Here is a 22842-nt window from a genome sequence, read left to right on the forward strand (position 1 = left end):
AGTATTACATATAAAAAAATTGTCATGTACTCATGGAGTGGACTATGCACTTTCAGTTGTTAAGTATATGAGAAAAAAACTGCTATAATGTTAACCTTTAAAGCAGGATCCAAGAATATTCATGTAAATACACAGTATATTCCCTGTACTTAGATTACACAAAATAGTGATTAGTGATATAAAGGCAAATGCAGTTATGCATATGCATATATTTATGCATATGGTGGTGTGTTCATGACAGTTGTTATCAAATTAGATCCTCTTCCCTAAAAAACAAGAAATATCGCAATATATCGTCTTTCTCACAATATCGCAATATATTATCGTAACCCCTTTATCGTGATACAAATCATATCGGCAGATTCTTGGCAATACACAGTCCGTCTTTCCTCAGATTATCCAGCTTTTCAGCAAGTTACTTGGACCCATTTACACCCATTTATTCTCCCTGCAGTTTTAGTTTGCACCTTTTTTGTCCTTCACACACACATTCTTTGTGCACGGCCTACATATTTCCATAGTGTTGCGCCACACAGAATCCATTGTTGAGTAAATACACAAAAGAGTCATTTTGATGTTTAAAAAAAACTTGTGTGTGGCCCAAATATTTCTTTCCTAGCGATGTGCCAGACAGAGTCCATTGAAACTGACCAAATCCAATTGTTCCTTTCAACTTCATGCACAAAAGAATGTGAGTGGTGTTTCTGCATCTGACAGGTTTTCTTCAGTGCAAGAGCTCGTTCCTCTCCCACATACCTGTGTTTTGAACTGCCCTCCCTTCAAGAGAAAGTAATGTAAGGCTTGCCTGCCTGGACGCTTTAGGAAGAGTGGATTTACATGGGTTTGCACGTCTCAGACACACTTATGGTGTGATTCAGAGTATTCATTTGTGCACTAATACTGGTAGAGGAGTATTCTTAACCAACCCAACTAGCAATCATTGAGACTAAATCAATGTTGGCCATGTGCAGTTGCACACCCCACACTTACTCCTAGGTTTCATCTGTTGTATATTTGCTGGTAATGCTCATTAATTCAAACTGATTAAAAAAAAAAAAAGTATTCTTTCAATGACTCAGTCATAAATGTTTTACTAATTTCATTACTGGATGAATTAGTGTTTTTTTGAAAGAATGTCTTCAACTAGTGATTCAATGTCAAATACATATTTTTAAGTCACCGATTTTAAGCGCCAAGTTACTTTTCAAAAGGTGACAACGACAACATGCCTACGCTTAGCCCAGTGCATTATGGGTGTTGAAGTTGCCCTACCCATTTGCCAAAAGGAAGACAAAAAAAAAAAGTCCCCGTTTTCCCTTTAGAGAAGCTCTGCCTGCTTGGGCCTTTTATGTCCCCAGGGTTGCTTTTTATTAAAACCATTTTTTCTTTGTAAAGTGTGTATGTGTTTTTTTCCAGTATCCTTTAATGAATAGAAAGTTCAAAAGAACCTCATTTATTTGAAGTAAAAAGATTTTACTGTAATTTGACCAATTTTTATGCATTCTTGCTGAAAAAGTTTCAATTTCTTAAACCTTTGACTAATAGTATCTTTAAAATATCCTTAAAAAATCTATTCTAAAATTATGAATTAAAACATTTAAAGCCATCTCAACAAAAATCTGATTTCAAATTATCTGAAAACATAATCCCTTCGACAATTTTTCTTTCACACAGATGTGACTTGTGAAAAAAGTAATACAATTTATTGTTTGTGAACAGAATATTTGTCATTTCCAATCAAACTGTAATTGTCAAATTATGCTAAATATAAAAATAATAGTTAATTGTGTATGATACATCAAATAGCTATGAAATTAACCATAAAACTGACAACAGTTCAGTCCCCGAAATAAGTATAATCTCATTTTTTTTTCAGTGTTAAGCACAATACATAATTTGAGAAATTATAGAAATGGTAACTGACTTGACAGAATTATGCTCTGACATATGTGCTTGTACATGCACGTTTGGACCTTGGATGGTGGCAAACGCAATAAAGTAAACTCCTAAAACACTATTTACACTCTCACTGCTTTAAGTCCTCAGGGCCAAAAGTGCCCATAGTTGAAGAAATACCCATTTATCAAGTTGTCTTGGACATAATCAATCCTCTCTTATGACTGCACCACACAAAGGTCAGACTTACTTCTCATTTGGAGTTATGTCAGTTATTTCGATACTTTAGTCTTATATAACAGCTATAAAAAATGTTTCCCCAGCCGCGTAAACCCTTATGCCCATTTGTCTATCTTTGAGAAATGTCATGTGTGTGAGATACGGGCCATATCGGGATGTTTGCTTGATGGATGACGTAATGACTCTTGTCATCTGCTCTCTGCCAATCTGCACAGTGACACGTTTGTAGTATAAAATAACAGTGCAGTACTATATTGCAGACAGTAGAGTGGTAGATGATCATGACCTCATCTCCACAATTGGGAGCTAATGATGTCTATATCATCCACTTTCTTGATCTTCCTTTCTGCCTTTTTCTCTCTCTCTCTCTCTCTCTCTCTCTCTCTCTCTCTCTCTCTCTCTCTCTCTCTCTCTCTCTCTCTCTCTCTCTCTCTCTCTCTCGCAAATCATTAACATAATATATATAAGTTATTAAAAAAACAACAACATACAGATCATGTCATATGTAGCATAGTGAATAAATAAATCAAATCTAACGGGTCTCTCTAGACTAGAGTCTCTCTTATTTTGCACCAAACCATCCACCTGTCACACTTCACTTACAGCAGCACTAATCAGCGCACCACACCTGTCAGTCACTGTCAAGCTAACTGGCCCAGGCGTTTCCCTCTATCAGAGTGAGTTATATAGCTGAGGGAAGGTGCTAGGAATCTCCATTAACAGACTCTGGACTCAATGTGCTGTATTTTTGTCTGTGTCTCTTCCCATATGCAACTTCTCAAGAGGTAAAGTTCTTAATGACTAATGTTATTTAAGTTGTTTGAGCACTGGCACTGCCCCCTAGTGGTCTTATGGCTCAGTGGGAATCCCTGCCTTTCTCTCCTGGGTATGAAATATTCTAAATGTTCTCTTTGTCTCTTCTAGATGATTTTAACGGTGTATTTGAGTGATGGGGAGCAGGCCCTGACGGAGGTGCCCATCACTCCGGAGACAACTTGTCGTGATGTGGTGGAGTTCTGCAAGGAACCGGGAGAAAGCGGCTGCCACCTGGCTGAAGTTTGGCGTGGAAATGGTGAGATTCTTTGAGTCCCCCGTCTTGTCCTTAGTTATTTGTAGCAAGTAAATGCAGGGTATTTGTAAGAAATGACTGTTGCAGGATATAAGCTTCTTTCATTGACATGGTGAAAATTATTGACAATGGGAAGTACTCAGCTTTACTTGAAATAATTTCTAAAGACTCCAATAGCCTCTCGTTTTCTCACCTTCCCACCCTAACCATTTGTCCATTTCTTTCAGCTAAAAAAGATTTAGTGCTTTTACTCTCACAAAGACACACATGCTCAGTATTTTAAAGAATCTGGCAGCAAAGGAAAAACACTTACTTAGTCCTTTCAGACATAACTGCTACTTCTGTTCTGACAGCTGTGTGCATGTTTTTTTCCCCTTCATTTTTCCATTTTCTCTTGATGATAGTGATTTGTATAAACAGCTGTTTGGCAGAAATGTTATCTTTGCTCAGGGAGCCTCCTTTCAAAAGCCCTTCCATCAGCACTGTGTCCTTTCATCTTGAAGTGCATCTGTCATTGAAATTGTGATAAGCCCAGTTATTTTACAGCAGGATCGCATATGATGCATCATTACTGTCTGGATAATAAGTGGATATTTTGCCTCACCAAATCTTTTCTTGTGGTTATCAGCTGTCCAGGATTTTCTATAAGATTTTCATATCTCAAAATAAGTAGTTATTGATAAGTTGTATTTATTTGGCATAATGAATTGATAATGAATACAATTATTAAATATGTTTTTCACGTGAAAATAAAAGTTCTGGGTAACACTTTAGTTTAGGGTCCAATTCTCACTATTAACTAGTTACTTATTAGCATGCATATTACTAGGATATTGGCTGTTCATTAGTACTTTTTATAAAGCACATAATAATGCTTTATTCTGCATGACCATATTCTACATCCCGTAATCCTACGCAATACCTAAACCACCTTACTAATTATTAATAAACATTAATTAGGAGTTTATTGAGGCAAGTCTTAGTAATAGTTAATAGTGAGAATTGTATCCTTATCCAAAGTGTGACCAAATTCTGTTATGAATTACTCGTCCACATGTCATTCCAAATCCATAAGACTTTTGTTTATCTGATAGTCCACGCAACCAAAACTTTGATGCTTCCAAAAGTTAATAAAGAGACATCGTAAAAGTAATCCATGTGAATTGAGTGATTTAATTTGTCTTTAGGATTTTATTCACATATAAGATAACCATTGATTTATGCACATGAATGGATCTCATCAAATATAACAAACAAAAGCTCAACCACATTGTTTATCACGCGTTTGTATGGTTGAGCTTCCATATTTATTCACATACATAGTGTTTCTTCAGAAGACTTAAATGAAACCACTTGATTCAAATGGATTGTTTACAATGTCTTTATGAAATATTTTGCATCAGTTTTGGTTTAAGTGGACTCTGGATGGAAGGACAGAAATCTCTCAGGTTTCATTAAAAAATATGTTGATGTGTGTTTAGAAGTTGAACAAAATTCATACAGGTTTGGAACGACTTCAGAATGAGCTAACAATGACAGTTTTCTTTCTTTTCTTTTCTTTTTTTTTCTGATCTAACCGTTAAAAAAAATCGCAAAAAATGTGTAGTCTAACAATAAATTAAATATTCTTGAATTCTAAGTATTGTTATGCATAAATAACCCAACACAAATCCAGGGGCCAAATATATTATGGAGACTTATATGAGTGAGGTCTCTTTTGAGCTATCATAAACATTTCCTGTCCTAAAAAGCTGGTAGTCAAACTGAATTGGTCTAATAGTTTGCTAATATGAGGAGTTTAATGTTCTTGTGATGTTTTGGGTATTTAGCTGTAGCATAGACTCTAGGTTTCTTAGAAGGTTAAATTGGCCTGCTCTCACTTTTTTTGTAAACGTCCCTGTGTGCTTTTCTTATATTCTCCACTTTCATACTTTCTTCTATTATTGTGTGTAGTTTTATCCCATCCCCCTCTGGGTGGCTGCCAGGCTTCCAGATGTCCCTCCACCTGTTAGCAATGTCCAAAATTTTGTTTTTCCACATTTATGTCTCTGTTGCCCACCCAGCCCCGCCACATTCCTCTGGCTGGATGCCACGTTTGATTCAATTTCCTAGTTCTCTTGATCCCGCTATGTCTGTTTCTCTGTTCTCCTCTAAGGTGTGGCTTGAAGTGAGTAACATTGGAATAACACTCTCCTCAGCATGAGAGTGTTTCACTCCTGCTCTCATGTGAACACGCTACCCCTTCGTCTTTTTACCAGCTTTTCACCCCCGAGGATCAAAACATGATATTTATGACCTTTCTAATATCAGAGTTCATGGTTTGTTGTTTTAATGCGCCGTGTCTTATGTTTTCCCCTCTCCAGAGCGACCCATCCCCTTTGACCACATGATGTATGAGCACTTGCAGAAATGGGGTCCCAGAAAGCAGGAGGTGAAGTTCTACCTGCGCCACGAAGACTCGCCCACAGAAAGCAGCGATCAGGGTGAGAACACTCCCTCTTGACTGGTTATGGGCTACGTCCTGCCCACCACCGCTTTCTTCTCATTGGCTGACAGTGGCAGAATGTTTTACATTCCCTTTCCAGTGGCCTCTAACATGTGAAAGAAAGAGACAAGCACATCCTGGCTGAACAATGTAGGGTTCTGTTCATGATTCAATTCTGTTTGTGCTATTCACAAAATGAATCAAAGTAGCTTTGCAAGTGTCAGTGCCTTCAAACAACACTGAGTAAGGCCAAATGACTTGGGAAGTCTACCACAATAAAATAATATCAAATACCATATTTAAGATGAAGAAATGTTGATGAAATGAACTCCAAGCATATCCCAAACTGAGTAGGCCACAAAAATGCTCAACCTAGGCAGTATAACTGCGTGGTTGAGTAATATATTACTGGTTATATAATAAAGCACCTTGCCTTTTACTAGACAGGTGCAAACACACATTCACTGTGTTCAAGCACAGCTTATTATGGGTGACTTAGTTGTGAAATAGTGAACATTTTGCAAAATGGGCATTTAGAGAATGCTTATTGCTTTTTGAGGATCAATTTTAATACTTTTATTCATCTGTAAATTTAGTTCTTTGATTTAGATAAATGACCAAAGTGGATGCCATGCTGTTGTACATTAAATTATAAATACATTTATACTTTCAAAATATAGTAATATTTTATTAAAAGAAAATGTCCACAATTTTAATTAAATCACTAAATTATAAAAATAGCTAACGAATTGAAAATCCCCATTTTGACCATCAGGGCAATAATTACGAAGTTCCAATCAACTAAAGATGTTACGAATCTGCCAGGAAGAGAATGTGTGTCTATATTGCCTTAATGGACGGTGAGGATGAAAGTTTGAGTGGCCAAAGAGTCTTCAAGGATTACAGATGGAGAATTGCAGAGATTAGTTGAGTCTTGGGGTCAGAAAGCCTATTAAAAAACAACCCCTACATCACCACATGTTGTTTGGGAGGTTTTCAAGAAAAATCCTCCTCGCTCATCCAAAAACAAACTCCAGCAAATTCAGTTGTCAGACACGACTGCAGCTTCAAACGGCAAAGGGTTCTGTGGTCAGATGAAACTAAAAAAATTGCTTTTTGGCAGCAAACACGCTAGATGGGTTTGGTGCACACAAGGATAAAAAGTAGCCCATGTGTACAATTTAATATACTGTTGGATCTTTAATGTTGTGAGCATATTTTTCTGCTGGAGGTCCTGGACTTCTTGTTCAGATACATGGTACAGTGGATTCTATCAAATATCAACTGATAAAAACAGGCTTCTGCTAGAAATCTTATAATGGGCCGTGGTTGGATCTTCCATCAGGACAACAATCCAAAACAAACATCAAAATCAACACAAAAATTTGTTACGGAGCACAAGATAAAACTGACTTGTCATCACTTTGTTGTATAGTTTTGTACATCAGGATGACCAATGAGATCTCACCATGGACAGACTGGTTGCTCGCATTATCCCTGAACATAGTGTAATGCTGCCACATGTACGTGATCAGTGTTAACAGTGCTAAAGTCTTTCTTTGTCTCTTTCTTTATCCTATCATTTGTTTGTTTTTACCCTTTTTGTTCACATCCCAGTGAGGTTTTTCTTATCGCCATAGGAAGGATTAGCTTGTAGTGAGCGTCCACATGGATTACGGCATAAACCTGAAACCCCTGTGTGTGGGAGGGAAAGAGAGGCAGTAATCCACTGAAAGCACAAGCTCTGTTCCCAGTGTCACATGGCAATAACAAACAGGCCTTTAAACTTTTCCTCCACAGTCAGTCTTGTTCAGCCAACTATGTTTTGCTTGTTAAAATTCCACAATGTATATTTAGATTTTTTGTGTGTGTTCATTCATGATTGTGTTTTACAATTGAATGTGCTTCTTTTTTTTTTTTTGATGGACTTGCTGTATTATATTTCTCCACTCTTAGGGAGCCAGCAGTCTCAGGAGCAGCCCAGCAGGAGAGGAGGAAGCAGCTCAGACATGCACAACGAGAATGGGGTTAGTTCATATCACATCCTCATCTAAATGTGCGCCTTTTTTTTCTAATCTTAGCATTGTGGTTATACCAAATGCATCCTGGGGGGTTGAATTCCATACACTTCAAAAATTGTATGCTTTTCTGCTTACTGTAATGCAAAGTAGCAGCTGCAAAGTTCTGGCTGAAGTTGACACTCTTCAGTACTGAAGCGTTTCAATCACGTCACGTTATTCAGTCTTTCTCTCTTAACCCGAGCCAAACGCAGCCAGACCTGTCACGTCCCAGATTCACTCAACATTTTCTTTCATATTAGCATTTGTCACATCACTCATTCTTTTTGTGTGCTTCCTGCAAAGAGTGGTCCACTGCGCTCGTCTCCTCCAACCATCTGGCCCAGATTCCAACCGGGGAAAAGCCAGGCTCTAGGAAGTGGAACTAATTCCACCTTTAGGGAGAAAGATAACTGTAGACCACCAGTGTATGGAATGAGAAAAACGCAAGCATTTATGGGGGGCATGCTTTTTTCTATACAGTCGTCTCGATCTTCAGAGATGGAACGATGGCACAGGTAGTTGGTCGTTGAGGGAGCTGATTAGTGATGCTGTTGCCAACCAGGCATGAAGTCTCACCACTACGGTGCTTAGCACACACTTTTTTCTGACAGGTGCTGCCTTCCTGTAGGGACTGTTACACAACACCCCTGTCTGCCTGTCTTGTCAGGTACCCATATGACTTTCATTTTCACTCTCTGTTTGTGTTTGAGTGGATTCAAGAGGGTTAATTTATATGGAATTTGGCTATCTTGGCCCATGATCCTGCAAGTTCTCTGTATAATTTGATTAAATGGTTTAGTTTGACAACTGTGATTAATTTGCCATCTGTTCAGAAGAAACAGAGGGTGAGGACACAATGAGAGTTGCTCTGCCATTATAGTAGTTGACCTGGAAGAGACACATCTCGCATAAAGCGGGATCTCATGAAACAGTTGGTCAGAGGCAGTTTATAGTAAAAGTTCATTAGTATTTAAATGAGTGTTTTTCTTAATAATTTCACTTCTGAAGACATTGATTCGTCAACTTTGGTCGTATGAATTACTGTCGTGTTTGCTTTGTGTGGTTTTTGAAGCATGAACTTTATTGGCACCCTGCATTTACATTACAAGGACTCACAGAACAGGATTATTTTTCTAAACATTTTAATTTGTTAATCTGAAGAAAAAAAATCATATACATCTATGATGGCATGAGTGTGAGTAAATGATTAAATTACAAATTTTTTGGCGAAAGTTGACTAGGTTTTCAGTGACTAAAAATCACAGATATTTAGTCACAATTGAATTACATCATGCTGCATAATGGTTAAACTGATAATAACTATTATTTTGCTCAAAATTATTATCACAACGATTGTTGTTATTTGAGAAATAATTTTTACATTTTATCAGAATTATTGCACTTTCAACTATAAGAGCACTCATACGCATGGTTTATTTTACCTCATCTAGTGTACTTATTTACTATAGTCTATTTATTGTTATTTGACACTCTGTCTACATTATGAAAACTGCTAAAAAAAAAAAAATGAAATTCCTAAAAGTAATTCCAAATGACATTGTTTTTCTATTAAATCAACAGCAAAAAAAGATTTTGTACAGTCACACAACCACAGTCCAAACAAGATAGTTGCGATCCATGTTTGTATTTATTACTGAGAGGTTCGAGATGAAGAAGGGCTGTGTTTGTTCGGATTGATTTCAAATATCAACATTGGCCAACTGATTATTTAAAAAAACGACACTAACCCCACCTTTAACAGAAAAGCTCTGATTGGGGGATTTTAACTTTTGACATCTGGCAACCTGTTAAGCAATCTAATGTTCTGTCTAATCGCCCCAATAAAGATTTTGGTAAAGACTTATTTTTGAACTACATTTTAGTCTCGTCTTTATTCGTCAATGCATGTTGATACAGTCACAGTTATCGTTTAGTGAACTTGGTGTCGTCTTGTCATTCTCATCTTAGTCATGGAAAAAAAAAAGCTCATTGACGAACATTGTTCATCATAGTTTTTAACGAAATTAACACTATTACAAAGGCAATCGGCACAGTGAAGAATTTCACCTGATGGACTTCCAGTATTTACTTCCTGTAAATATCACTATGCAAATTTTGTGTGAAGTTCAAGTTTGGTGAAGCCTATTGATTTGATAGTGACTTCTTTGTGAGCAGAAATTCAAACCTTGGCCATTTTTCATAGTACATGGTACTCATGATGCCCAGCTAACCTCAAATAATTATCATTGATATATGTTGTCCACCCTAGGTCAGAACAGGCATTTGGACTGAGTCTGAGCCTCAGAGTACAGCTAAGACAAAACTCCTAACGTATTTCACAACAGCTGCTTTTTTTGGGGGGGGGGTCGTTTAATCGGATTTCTCCCCCCGGCCTCATCTTACTTCTAAACGTGAACAATCCTAAAGCAGCCCATCCCTGTACTTAAAGTAATATCTCTCCCTGTCCAGGATTCAAGGCAAGTCATCTCTGGTACACAGACACTGTGCTGACCCAGCAACATGACATTTGTGTGTGTATACACATATACACATACACAAATGTCATGATGCTGAATCAGCACGTGTGTGTGTGTGTATGTATGTATGTGTATATGTATTTGTGTGTGTGTGTGTGTGTGTATATATATATATATATATATATATATATATATACATATACTCACATCACATGTGTATGTGAGAGTGAAATTCTGTGAAACCTCATGACACGTTCAGCTGTATTGTTATTCTCCTGTTACGTCTTTATTATTTTGTGGATTACACCCGTTTCATGACATAACCGCTTTTAAGAGGATCATCCCCCTGGTTTTACAGCAGGGCTGTTTTCTCTGCTTCGACTTCTGTTTCTCTGAAGATGTTTCTCTCTCTCTCTCTCACTCTCTCTCCCTCTCACACACATGCACAAAACCACGCCCAGTGTTCACAGTATGGTAAATCCCTGAATGTGTGGCCACATTTTTCCCCTTATGAAATAGTGGGTGGCCCACTCTCTCTCATTTCCTATCGCTGTCACTCCATCTGTTGTCTTTTGCTCTTCCTGAGAGTTTCCTTTCTAACCGTGTGGCGTTTCAAGGGGTCACCGTGGCCCTTTCAGTCCTTTTTTTCATTCCTTTTTACTTCCATCATTTCCATCACCCCATTCCTGCACACTTCGTTCATCTACACAGCTCGTGACTGACTTTGTGTCCCAAGGGAGAGTCTAAAAGGTAAGGCTGCCTCTGCTCTCCATGCAGAAAAGACCATCCTACGCACAGTCTCTTCAATAATACATTTCTGAACATTCATAGACTTGAAAGGCATAGACTTAATGCCTTTCAATGGTTAAATCAGCTGTTGTCAGTCTGTGTGTGGTCCATTGTACTTGGAAAGTAATACGAGCTGTTGGTCTTTTTCTTGTGTTCTTTGTGATAGATTAAACGGGTAATAGACGGCTCTATGCTATATAATAGCACTAGTGCCACTGCTTACAGGAACACCATGCCTGTCCATCACACATGCAGAGTTATGAGCTCCAGAATGCTGAACTGTGTGGGCAGATCGTGTTTTATAAAGTTGAAGCTGTTCTTGCGTGTGTGGGCAGATACTCTCTCCAGGGCTTCACGTGTTCCAGGTTTTACTGTTTCTTCACTCATTTCCCTCAACACTTCGCTTTTCGTCATGAATACAATTATTTTGAAAATGTCTCTTGATCTTTTATTCTTAGTTTCTACCTTATTCTTCTTCCACTGAAACAGTTATGTGAACTTGCATGCAACTTCATGATTTATTATGAATAGCTTGTTAGTTGTCTGCTGACTTTCATAAGTTCTCCAATGTTTGTTAGTTTGTGTCAGAATTAAGTTAGCATTTATTTACGTAGCAGATGTTGTATCCAAAGTGGTTATGTTGATTATTTTATATTAAATGGCAGTTTAACTACAAAGTTTGGATACTGTAGCTTTTTTACTAATATTTTCATAATGTACAATGTTTAGAGGGTTCCCAAAATGACATTATAACTGAAATATACCCTAATAAATTAGAATAAAATCGAACGTATTAATAAGATCAAAGACCTGGTGTTCTAATGTACAGCTTATCATAACATTGCTTGAACATCTTTTACATCCTCTCTAAGATCGGCACAGCTTTCAGGCCAGTGCCAATAAATGAGCGCCGGTCTAAATCTTAGTGTGGAAAGCGGATTATATGTGTGCCTCCTCCATGCCAAGAGTCACAGCTGAACATGCTGTCCGTGTGGGTGCATTCTGTGAAGTGATGAAGGATGGATGCTTATATTGCTCAACTTGTTATAAAACTCCTTGGTTGTGCAGAACATCATCATCAAAATAATATTTCTGTTGGAAGGCGAGCTTAGCTTTTATTTCACCAGCCAGCTTTGGCAACATGTAAAGTTGCATCCAAAGCTGCTTTGATTGGAAAATGCTGCCCTGCAGAGATGGAGTATTTAATGCCAGAGTTTGTCCTGCAATTTAAGTTTGGGGCATAGGGAGAATATATATATTCTTTTTATATATATATCTCGGCAGCAACGCTTGCCAATTAATTTGCACTTTCTGGTTTGCTGACATGTTTTTAAGAAGGTGGATTTTGGACAGATGCGTAGGCTTGCTGTGTTACCGGTTTTACACACTGTTTGTCTGTACACCATTTACATTAATTGCCCACCATGGCACCGGCCTCTCTGTCATTTTGTATTTTTATAGAAACAAAAACCATTTAGTTCAGTTGGACAACAGATACTGCAGTTATAACTCCTCCATACAGCACGAGCTGCAGAGTCGTAGCACAGGGCAGCAGGAGTCAGATTACACGTGACGAGAGTAAGGAGAGATGACTGATAAAATGATGGCTGAGGATTCGGTGCGCAACAGAGCCTGTGCGTCATTGACAAACTTCTTATCTCGTTCCTGCTCCCTATGCACAGAGTATGCATAAGTGCGTTCCATTCGACAGGGTCCCTACGCAGTGTTCACTGCTCCCTACTCCCTGAACACGGTATATCAGTTGAAGTGGACTTCGCTGACAATAATCGCACATTTGGAATGCCCTGCAACGCCATCAAAGAATCAAAGAAAGGGAACGAAGGGGTCGTGCAGATTATGATCTAACTTTCAAATGTAAAATCATATAATAGGCCTATATATATATATATATATATATATATATATATATATATATATATATATATATATATATATATATATACACACAAAACAGCATTTATCTAATAAATAATAATCAAAACATTTGTATTAGTTTATTACTTGCACTGTAAAAAAAATATTTTCATGATTTGTTCTCAACTTTTTATCTTTTGTCAAATCAACTTTGATAACTAATGAGTGAAGATAACATACTATTTTGAGTTTCTGTTTATTAAACCATTCTTCTTCGTTAACTCAAGTTGTTAATTACAACGAACTCAAAATTTTAAGGCAACAAGGTAACTTGCTTTTTTAAGTTAAACAAAATTTTTTTTTACAGTGTAGACTACTTTAATTGACTATAAACATATTTGCAGCTGTACTGTAACTGTCATTGAATATGAAAATACATTTTGATTTGGTTATCTATTTATAAATGTGCTCTTAATATGGTCTTAGTAATTGTAGAGGTCTCATCTCGTGCGCTTTCTTTCCCACGCGCAGCTGCATAGCAAACATTCCTGAGGTAAATAAAGTAAAATAAAAAAATGACAGCGCCTCAGCTGCTTCTCAACTTTTAATTTATTTAGATATTCATACAATAGACTATGGAAATGTAACAGTCATCACCCTAACCATTCATAAATACTCTAATATAATAATAACAATATTTATGAATTCTCAAATGCATGTGTAAACTCAGAATTCTTCATTTAAAATCTCATCCAACGGCTCTGCTCTATGGTTAGTTCAGACTGGTGACGCGATGCACAATGGCTTCATGTGAACTGATGTATCGATGTTCCCTTATTCCCTATTCCGTTTGCAATGCCCTTCGAACTGAACATGTTCGATTTCTTCAGATTGGAATCTCACTTAAGATGGCGAAATACCCTCTGGAGTCCACTTCACAGTCCACTTACGGTCGAATGGAACGCACCTCATTATTGCGAATGCAAAAGTGAAAGGCGATTTCAATAACCTGTATATTGATAGCGGCTCAAACCACCGCATTGTGGTTGAAGTTAGCAAAATGTCTGAAATGGCTTTTTACGAAATAGGACTGTCCCATGTATCCATTGTTCCAGAATGTGAAGTCTCTGGAGAAGCTTTCTGTAGTTGTTCTGTAGCACATGATCTATTGCACGAGGCCCTGGAGTCCAAGTTATTACCCACTGACCTCCTTCCTTTGTCTTGTATTGAATAAACAGAAAGTGTTGTTACTTCAAACCTACGAGGCAAGAAAGCAGTGAGCAAGATCTTAGCAGCTTCACAGCTTGGCCACAGGAATGATGTAGTCTGCTCTTTAAATGGCTATCGTTTCTTAATTTACCTTAGGGATTATTATTGTTTTAACAAGCATTGAGTTTCACCCCACAGGTGAATGATCTCTTAGACTTCCCTAGAGATTCACGGACATATTTGTACAACTGCATCTGGTAAAAAGGATCATGCCATGCAGTCTGACTGGAGGGCGGTCGAGAGCTCCCTCCGCAGAAGAGACTGGGGAGTTTTTTTTCTCTCCAGAACCACTTCAGAAACGGATAATCAAGTCTGTCATTGAAATAGGCTCTTTACAACCAATGCGATGTGGTCATACAGAGTCGCCAGTGTGGGTAAACAGAGCATGACACAATTGGCCTTTAAGCCATGCATCACTCTCTTGCAAACTGAATTAAATAATTTCAGCTTTAATGAAATTGGGAGATATGCCATGCAGCTCGTGTTTGTGGGAACTGCTTGAAAAGCTGCGTCATTTATTGGTCAAGTCGTGAGTATTTTGTGCTGAGGGAAGCTGAACTTAAAAAAAATAGGTAAGTGTTGAGCTAAGATGTTACACTTTTCTTGTTATGAAGCAAAGTTGCTTCGAAAGTTGATCATTTGAAGTATTGAAATGTTGTTTGTGTGCTGGTGTCTTCAGTCACATTTGAACAATAGGCATAATAAACGGTGGTCGTAATGCTGCTTGGTGTATCTGACATATTGCCGGTTTAATTCTCAAGCAAAGCGGTAGCAGTGGGGGGAAAAGTTCAATCTCTCACTTTGATTTAAAATGACAGTTGATTTGATCCAGACCCCGATTGGGCCCTCGGCTCCAGGCAAAAGCCACTTTTTTTGTTCTTAGAAATCACAAATCATTAGTTAAATGGAAAGGACAGCTTTGTATTGACACAGAGCATGAGCACAATCTTTCTAAATTTGTAATCAAAGGACGCACAGTAACCCGTTCAAGCTATTTGACATTTGTTCGACATGCGTTTTACTTTGTAAATGAAATGTATAATTGTGAAATAGTTTTACAGTTATATAACTGTCTTCTATTTTAATAGTAAAATATTTTTAAATGTAATTTATATTTTCAGCATCATTACTCTCCAGTAATCCAGGATTTGCTGCTCAAGAAACATTTCTTCTTATTATTAATTTTGAAAATGGTTCTTTAAATAGCCAGTTTGAAAAAAACAATTATCTTTAAAAAAAAAAAAAAGTTTACTGACCCAAAACTTTTGATCAGTAGTGTACTTCAAATCATTAAATAATAAATTAAATAAATCATTAGATAATATTTACATTATTATTGCTGAACCTTACATGTACATTTAATGTTTGTTTATTTATATGTATAATTGTTGTTGTTATTATCCATGTTGTGAAATATTTGTTTGTATGTGGTATAGTCTATTTTGTCGTAACTTGGTTCTCACTTTACAAAAACACTTTTGTATGTTGTCAATTGTTACGGTGTTTAAACAATAGTTTTCCTGGATCTTTTTCTAACCTCTTATAGCTAAAACCACTGTTATCTCAATCCATTTTATAATTATATGTTGCTGTAACAATACTGGTGATTTAGCCGGCGGTTTTCACACGTAGTGATTTAAAGTGAGGGAATAAACAAAAACAAGATTATTGAAGTATTCAACCATCACATCATAGTGGAAAAAAATACTACCCATGAATTATAGATATAGATCATGGTATTAACTTGGCTAAGAATAGAAGTAGCCATGGGCTATAGGTGACCTGGCAAAACCAAGCCACAAACATCACCATAGTATCTTTCTCATGCTGTGCATATTTGTGCGCTCAGGCAGGTTTATGTTAGTATTAATGCTGATAGATTGCCACATTGATGCATCATCGAACAGCATTAAATTCCATAGTTTTTAAACTTTTGTTGGGTAGAATTTTTGTTAGTAAGAGGAGGTTAATATTGAAAACATAGTCTCCTGTAGCAAACAGACATTTTGTTTCGGTGTGTTGCTGAGGGACACATGGATTTCCAACCTTAAAGTGTTAGAAGGCATTTCTCATGTAATAAATGTTTTTAAAGACAAAACATACATGCATCAACACTACCATTTAAAAGTTTAGGGCCCCAATATATTTTTTTTACAGCAAAGATTTAATTTAATCAAAAGTGAAGATTTTATACATTTTAAAGAAGATTTCTGTTTCAAATAAATTAACTTTCTATTTATCGAAGAGTCCGAGGAAAACATTATCACGTTTAAGCAGCACAACTGTAAACATTGATATTAATAATAAATGTTTCTTGAGCACTAAATCAGCATATAGAATTATTTGTGAAGGATCATGTGACTGAAGACTGGAGAAATGATGCTGAAAATTCAGCTTTGACAACACCGGAATAATGTATTTAATTTAAATATAAAAGTTATTTTAAATTCTAATAATATTTTACTGTATTTGTAATTAGATAAATGCAGACTGGGTGAACATAAAAGACTTAAAAATTAAGATATAAAAAATCTAAAAACAAACAAAAAAACAAGCTTTTAAATGGTAGTGTATAGTGGGGTCCAAATTATTTTATTTATTTAAAATAAAATAAAACAAGTTGTAGTGTAAAATACTTCAACTTAAAATATTTAAGTTTCTAGGTTGCAAATAAAATGTCAGCGAATTTGTAACTATTATTATTATTATTATTAAATTATAAAAGGTTGCCAAAGAGAAACATTTTCTCTAGTGGTCTCAGACTTTTGGACCCCTCCATATTGTGGATTGTATTTTTGGCATGATGTAATCAACATATTGGCAAAGTTGATTAACTAATTTGACTCCAACTGATCTGCCTGATTGCACCGAGTCCTTACATAAACTTAATGACTGGCCCAGCTTCAACCTAAAACACTGAGTGCACTTGTATAGCTTTTGCTTAGAACAGCCCAGAGACAAAACAGACTGTTGACTTTTTAGGAAATGGAAGCATTGCTATATTGACACAGACAATAGAAGATTTGCATCTTGAGGGGAATCTTTTGCACAGCCTGAACCAGACCATTAATGGTGTTCTGCTTCAGTTTTATGTAAGTCGTCCTACACTACATCATGTTTGCATCATGTACCGTGCCGCCTTGAATTGAACTCAGTTTTGCTTGATTGCTCTAAACGGCAGTCTATCATGGCAATTGCCATCTGTGTATTTTGGTGCCTTTAATCTTTGCTACACAGCGGTTCTGCTCCGCTGCCATGGCGACACCCTGGCGACAGCCACGGTGATGGACAATTGCTCTTATCTTCCAGAATGCAGTGACAGAGAGTGGGATTCTGGGATGCATCTCTGGCACAGGCCTGTTTTAGACCCTTTTGGGTAAAAGCGTCGACATCCCTCTTCACGATGAGCTTAGCAGGCCTATGCTAACATAGCGCTCCTGCTATAATTAAGCTCATAGTGTTTACTTGGCCACAGGTCATTTCACACCCAACTTCCACTACAGTGAGCCCTGGTTGTGTCCGCTTCTCACAGTCGTATCTGTCATTTATGCCTGTAGAATTAAACCAGTCATCTTTGTATCCTTGTTTCTGTGCATGTTTTGGCCTGACTGTCCCTCCTTTTTTCCTCCCTCTCTCTGTCTCTCTCTCTCTCTCTCTCTCTCTCTCTCTCTCTCTCTGTAGGTGGGAAACCCTCGCGTGGAGCTCACTCTCTCAGAGCTGCAGGAGATGGCCACTCGTCAGCAGCAGCAAATTGAGGCCCAGCAACAGATGCTTGTCGCTAAGGTAATACACTCAGATGTGTCTTTTGATGTGCATCTTTTTGTAGATCTTTGTTTTCATCTGTGTGGGGACTACACACAAATATTTTCTCCAGTTAGCTTTGGCAAGTAAATCAAACATTGGCATACATTAATTCACTGACATTAAAATGCCATTATATGACATTAAACTGGGTTTCTATTTTGATTTTATTGATATTGTGAGCATCATTTTCTTTAGACCTGACCATTTATGTTGACTGTATGATGGCACTGTATGGTGTATTATCATATGCTTGGCTTTATTTTTCAGGTAGAATTTAGAATTTCCTAGTTTTTAAATGTCTAGGTTGTTCATCAAATGTCAGCAAATTTGTAACTATTATTAATCTTATTATTAAAAAGGGTTGCAAAATAGAAGGATTTTCTCTAGTGGTTTCGACTTTTGGACCCCACTGTATTGTGAATTGTATTTTTGGCACGATGTAACTAACATATTGGCAAATTGATTACCGGTAGCTTATTTGACTCCAATTGTAGATGCAAATATTTTATCCATTTAGCATTTGCTATTGAAACAAACATTGGAATTAATTAAGTCACGGTTTCTATTTTGATTTTATTGATATTGTGGATGTTAAGCATCAATTTATCTAGGCCTTAATCAGATTTACCATATATTTTGACTGTTTAGTGGAATTTACCAGAAATTGGCAAATAATTGTATTATTATTTTCAAGAAATATTATTTTTAATATTTTCTTTATTTATAATAATTGTATTATTTTCAATAAATATTATTTTTAATATTTTCTTTATCAATCTACATTTGTGCGATGTCTTAACAGCAAGCTGAATAGTAGCAACATATCTTTGGGAAAGGTGCTTGAGTACCGTGTGTAATCCAATGCTTTGTCTTGATTTGTCAGATAAATTGTAGAATTACCAAGAGTTCTTTTTTGCCAAAAATCTTTACACTCAAAAATGAAAGCTGTCGTCATTTACTCACCCTCAAGTTGATCAAACCTGTATGAATTAGTAGGAATAGTAGGAGAAAAATACTGTTGTCAGTGGGGTCCGTCAACTTTTTACAGACATTCTTTAAAATATCTTATTTTGTGTTCAGCAGAAGAAAGAAATTAATACAGGTTTTGGAACAACTTGAGGGTTAGTAAAGGATGACAGAACTTTCATTTTTGGGTGAGCCCTTTACGTCTTTACGTTTTGATTTTCCCTTTACGTCAACAACCATTTAAGCCTTTTTTATTTTTTTAATTAATTTAAGCCACTGAAGTTTAATTAAAGTTTCCACTATTCATTCTGAAGAAAAAAGTGACTATAGATGGTCTTAAAAGATAATAGGAAATAGGAAGAGCTGTTGAATGTGTGTAATGCCGTTTCTGGGTGTTTACTCATATTTGCACTGGCCAATTTTTACATAGAGTTCTAATATGTATGTGAAATATTTTTTCCTACTTTCCATAAACAATCTTTGTCAAAAAAAAAAAAAAAATGTCTTTAAAGTTTCAAGCAAACTGCCATGTATGTTCATGTTATGCTATGCAAATAACTGTAATTAAGAAATTTCTGGGGAAAAAATGCAATTAATGTGGCAAGTATCCCTGTAATTATTCAAAACACAGGTGCTTGTTGGGTAAACCTCTAACCTTTCACAATGATAATAAAGAGCTTAAGCTGCTTCATAAACAGTGTTGTTATTAGATAATTTAAGTTACTGAGCTCATCTTTGTTTTCCTCAGTGCTATTTATAGGTCATTACAACAGCCGTTTCTGACCATTATAGGGGTGTTAGTCATGGGAACCACAGGCTGAGGCGGGAAACTGGACGAGACCGAAAATGCCAATTATGTAGCAAACAACTCTGACATGCTCTGTATGCGGTGGCAGGCATTTCTCATCCACACGAGCGCTATATAGCTTAGTTTCTACATTCAACGAAGAGTGATGTGTAGAATCTAGGACTGGCCACACTTAGACTGTTCCAGGATCAGACCCGACGAGAACAATGATCTCAGAGCTGTTTGGATTATTACTGCTGTGAGTCGATGTGCTGTGATGACTATGAGCCTCCAGTCATTGAGAGTCCACCATGTGCTATTTTTAGTTTTCTCACTCACTCAGAGACACTGTTTCCATTTTACTGCATCTGTTTGTGTTCCCGGCAGATAGACAAAGAAAACAACAAAAAAGAGCCTAGTTGCTTTTATTTTCTGTTAGTTACTCAATAAGTCAGGTTTGTAATCAGCATCTTTTCCCACAGGTACTACTATTGCTCTGAATAGCAAACATCTCCATGCTTGATGCCGACAGTAAATCACTGTTGTCTGTCTGTCTTGTTTAAGTGCTGTATTGTGATGTAATGACAATATCGTATGGTGTTGTCCTGAATGCACTTTACTTTGTCAGGGCACTGCAGATGCCCCGGGCTTAAACATTACTTTTCCTTTTCTTTTTGAAAACATAGAGATATTTTCCTTTAGGACGATCATTCAAAATTTCAAGTGTAGTTGTTCATGTAGTTGGTTTGTATGTCAGAACAGTTCTGAAAGTTTGACGATCAAATGGCAAATAACAGTAAAGCTTATTAGTGCAAAAAGACAATCAGATTGCGCTAATAAGCTTTACTGTCATAAGGTCAATTAAAGCTCATCTATAATGGTTGTAGAGTGGTTCAGTTCATACTTTGATTGCTCTTGACAATTTACTGTTACTGTTTCGTGTATGTTTTCCCTACCCTTTTTTTTTTTTTTTGCATGCTCATGTATGTGTTGTGTCTGCAGGAGCAGCGGTTGCGCTACCTGAAGCAGCAGGAGCGACGGCAGCAGCAGGCTGTGTCTGAGACCGAAAAACTACAGAGGCTGAAGGAGAGGGTGGAGAGTCAGGAAGCCAAACTCAAGAAGATCCGTGCCATGAGGGGCCAAGTGGACTACAGTAAAGTCATCAATGGCAACCTGTGTATGTACTTGCTCGATCACTGACTCAAGCATTCATCCGAGTGGATAGGTTACTGGTCACTGCTGATTAGGATGTGGTTTTGACCTTTTGCGTGTCTGTGTTAAGCCAGCTTGCTTCATGTAAGAAGTTGTGTGAGAGAGCACTTAGTTTCCAACTACAACTGCGAGCACATAAATAGTAATACACATGCTGTGAGGTCAGGATTAGGACTGCGATAGCCTGTAAATTGTAATGGTCTCACGTAATGCCAACTCTCCCACACACGCAACTCCAGATGGGATTGTCCACTCTGCTGGAGATAAAATTAGATTTTTGTGTATTGTTATCAGTATATCATGGCAGCTTAATGGTGAAGATTTTCTATTTATGAAACTTTTTTTCTGTAGTTTTAACCCTCATTTAAGTGTTTTATAGGCTGTTATAAGGTTAACAAGTTGTAAAACAATAAAAGTCCATTTTGCTTTATATAATATATCTGTTCAGCCTGCTAGTTTTGCATTTTGCATGAGCTCCTGTACAACATGTGCAGCCATACATGATATTTTCATTGAACATTAAATAATAATCCTATAGTAATGGAGAAAGTATGTCGGCTCATGCGTGTCTGTGTGTTTGCATAACTCTGGTGTGTTCTGTTAGCCGCAGAGATCGAGCACATCAGCGGGCTGTTCCAGGAGAAGCAGGCAGAGCTGCAGTCGGCCGTCTCGAGGGTGGATCAGCTCAGCCAGCAGCTGGAGGACCTGAGGAGAGGCAAACTGAACGGCCTGCAGACCCTCGGCGGTCAGCTCACCGGCAACGCTGCCCTGGAGCTGCGCAAACTCTACCAGGAGCTGCAGGTATGGGCACAGTTTAGCCATTATTGTAATTAAGAGATTTTGCTGTGGTGATTTTTCCATTTTGAAGGTACAATACGTAAGATTTTTGCATTAAAATATCCAAAAACCTCTAGAACAGTGTTATTATTTTGTTGACTTGTGTGCTTGCATTATCCCAAATATTTCCATCAATGTTTAAATCCAGAGAAATCTGCATTTCCTGCATGGTCAGTGAAAGTGCTTAAGTCGATCAGGTTCATTGGTTGTTTGTCAATTTTCTATTGATTGTGTATGAGCTTTGCAACCCTGTTAAAAGAGTTTGGAAATAATGTAAAATAATCATTCAAATTACTTTCACAAAATGTATAAAATCAAACACAAACAATAGTACAATGTTTTGAATTATCAATTCAAAATTGTTGCATTTGACATTTTCTGTTATAGAAACATGGAATCAGCCATAGCCTTAGCTTGATGATTAGTCTGTGTATGTCTGTGTTACTAGTATGTGTGCTATTATAATTTCTGTCAGTGATGATATTGATATTTTTTTTTATCCCCCCACCCACCCCCACCCCATTAGATCCGCAATAAGCTGAATCAGGAACAGAACAGTAAACTTCAGCAGCAGAAAGAGCTGTTGAATAAGAGAAACATGGAGGTGACTCTGATGGACAAGCGTATCAATGAGCTCAGAGATCGACTGTACAAGAGAAAAGCAGAGGCACGTCAAAAAGAAAATCTTCCTGTAAGGCCATCACTGGAGAGTGCATCACTCACTCATGCTTCTTAGTTTCATTTGTTTAGCAGGCTTGTTCAGACACCATTCAGACATCTAGAGAGTATATATGGTACTAGAGAAATGTTTTTGAATTTCCTTTTTCCCCTTCCTGCAGCTGAATAGAGTAAATGGTCCTCCCTCTCCACAGCCTGCTCATGGAAACACCGGCCGCGTGGCTGCCGTGGGACCCTACATCCAGGTCCCAGTGCCAGGCAGGCAGGAGGGTTATGTAGTGCCTCCGGAACCCCTAAAACCTCAGTCACTGGGCGTCAACACCCCAGCCAACCATGCCCGCTCCAAATCAGGTCAGTCCTTAAACACCGACTTGCATGATAACGGCAAACATTTATTT

The 22842-nt window shown here is 37.4% G+C and overlaps 1 protein-coding gene across 3 annotated transcripts in view; it reads left to right on the forward strand.

Annotated features, from left to right (window-relative positions):
- ppp1r13bb (protein phosphatase 1, regulatory subunit 13Bb) overlaps positions 1–22842 on the forward strand; it is a 54509-nt gene that overhangs the window by 19952 nt on the left and 11715 nt on the right. For 2 of the 3 annotated variants that reach the window (XM_079584347.1, XM_079584348.1), the window contains exons 3-10: positions 3061–3208; positions 5569–5688; positions 7647–7717; positions 17842–17943; positions 20720–20894; positions 21534–21730; positions 22293–22457; positions 22606–22795. In XM_079584347.1, the coding sequence (XP_079440473.1) occupies positions 3061–3208; positions 5569–5688; positions 7647–7717; positions 17842–17943; positions 20720–20894; positions 21534–21730; positions 22293–22457; positions 22606–22795 (1168 nt within the window). Of the gene's footprint in view, positions 1–3060; positions 3209–5568; positions 5689–7646; positions 7718–10733; positions 10978–17841; positions 17944–20719; positions 20895–21533; positions 21731–22292; positions 22458–22605; positions 22796–22842 lie in introns of those variants that run through there. The other variant, XM_079584349.1, reaches the window with a different exon arrangement.

The sequence above is a fragment of the Phoxinus phoxinus genome (assembly GCF_949152265.1).
Source record: "Phoxinus phoxinus genome assembly, chromosome: 16".
In the NCBI taxonomy this organism is placed as follows: Eukaryota; Metazoa; Chordata; class Actinopteri; order Cypriniformes; family Leuciscidae; genus Phoxinus; species Phoxinus phoxinus.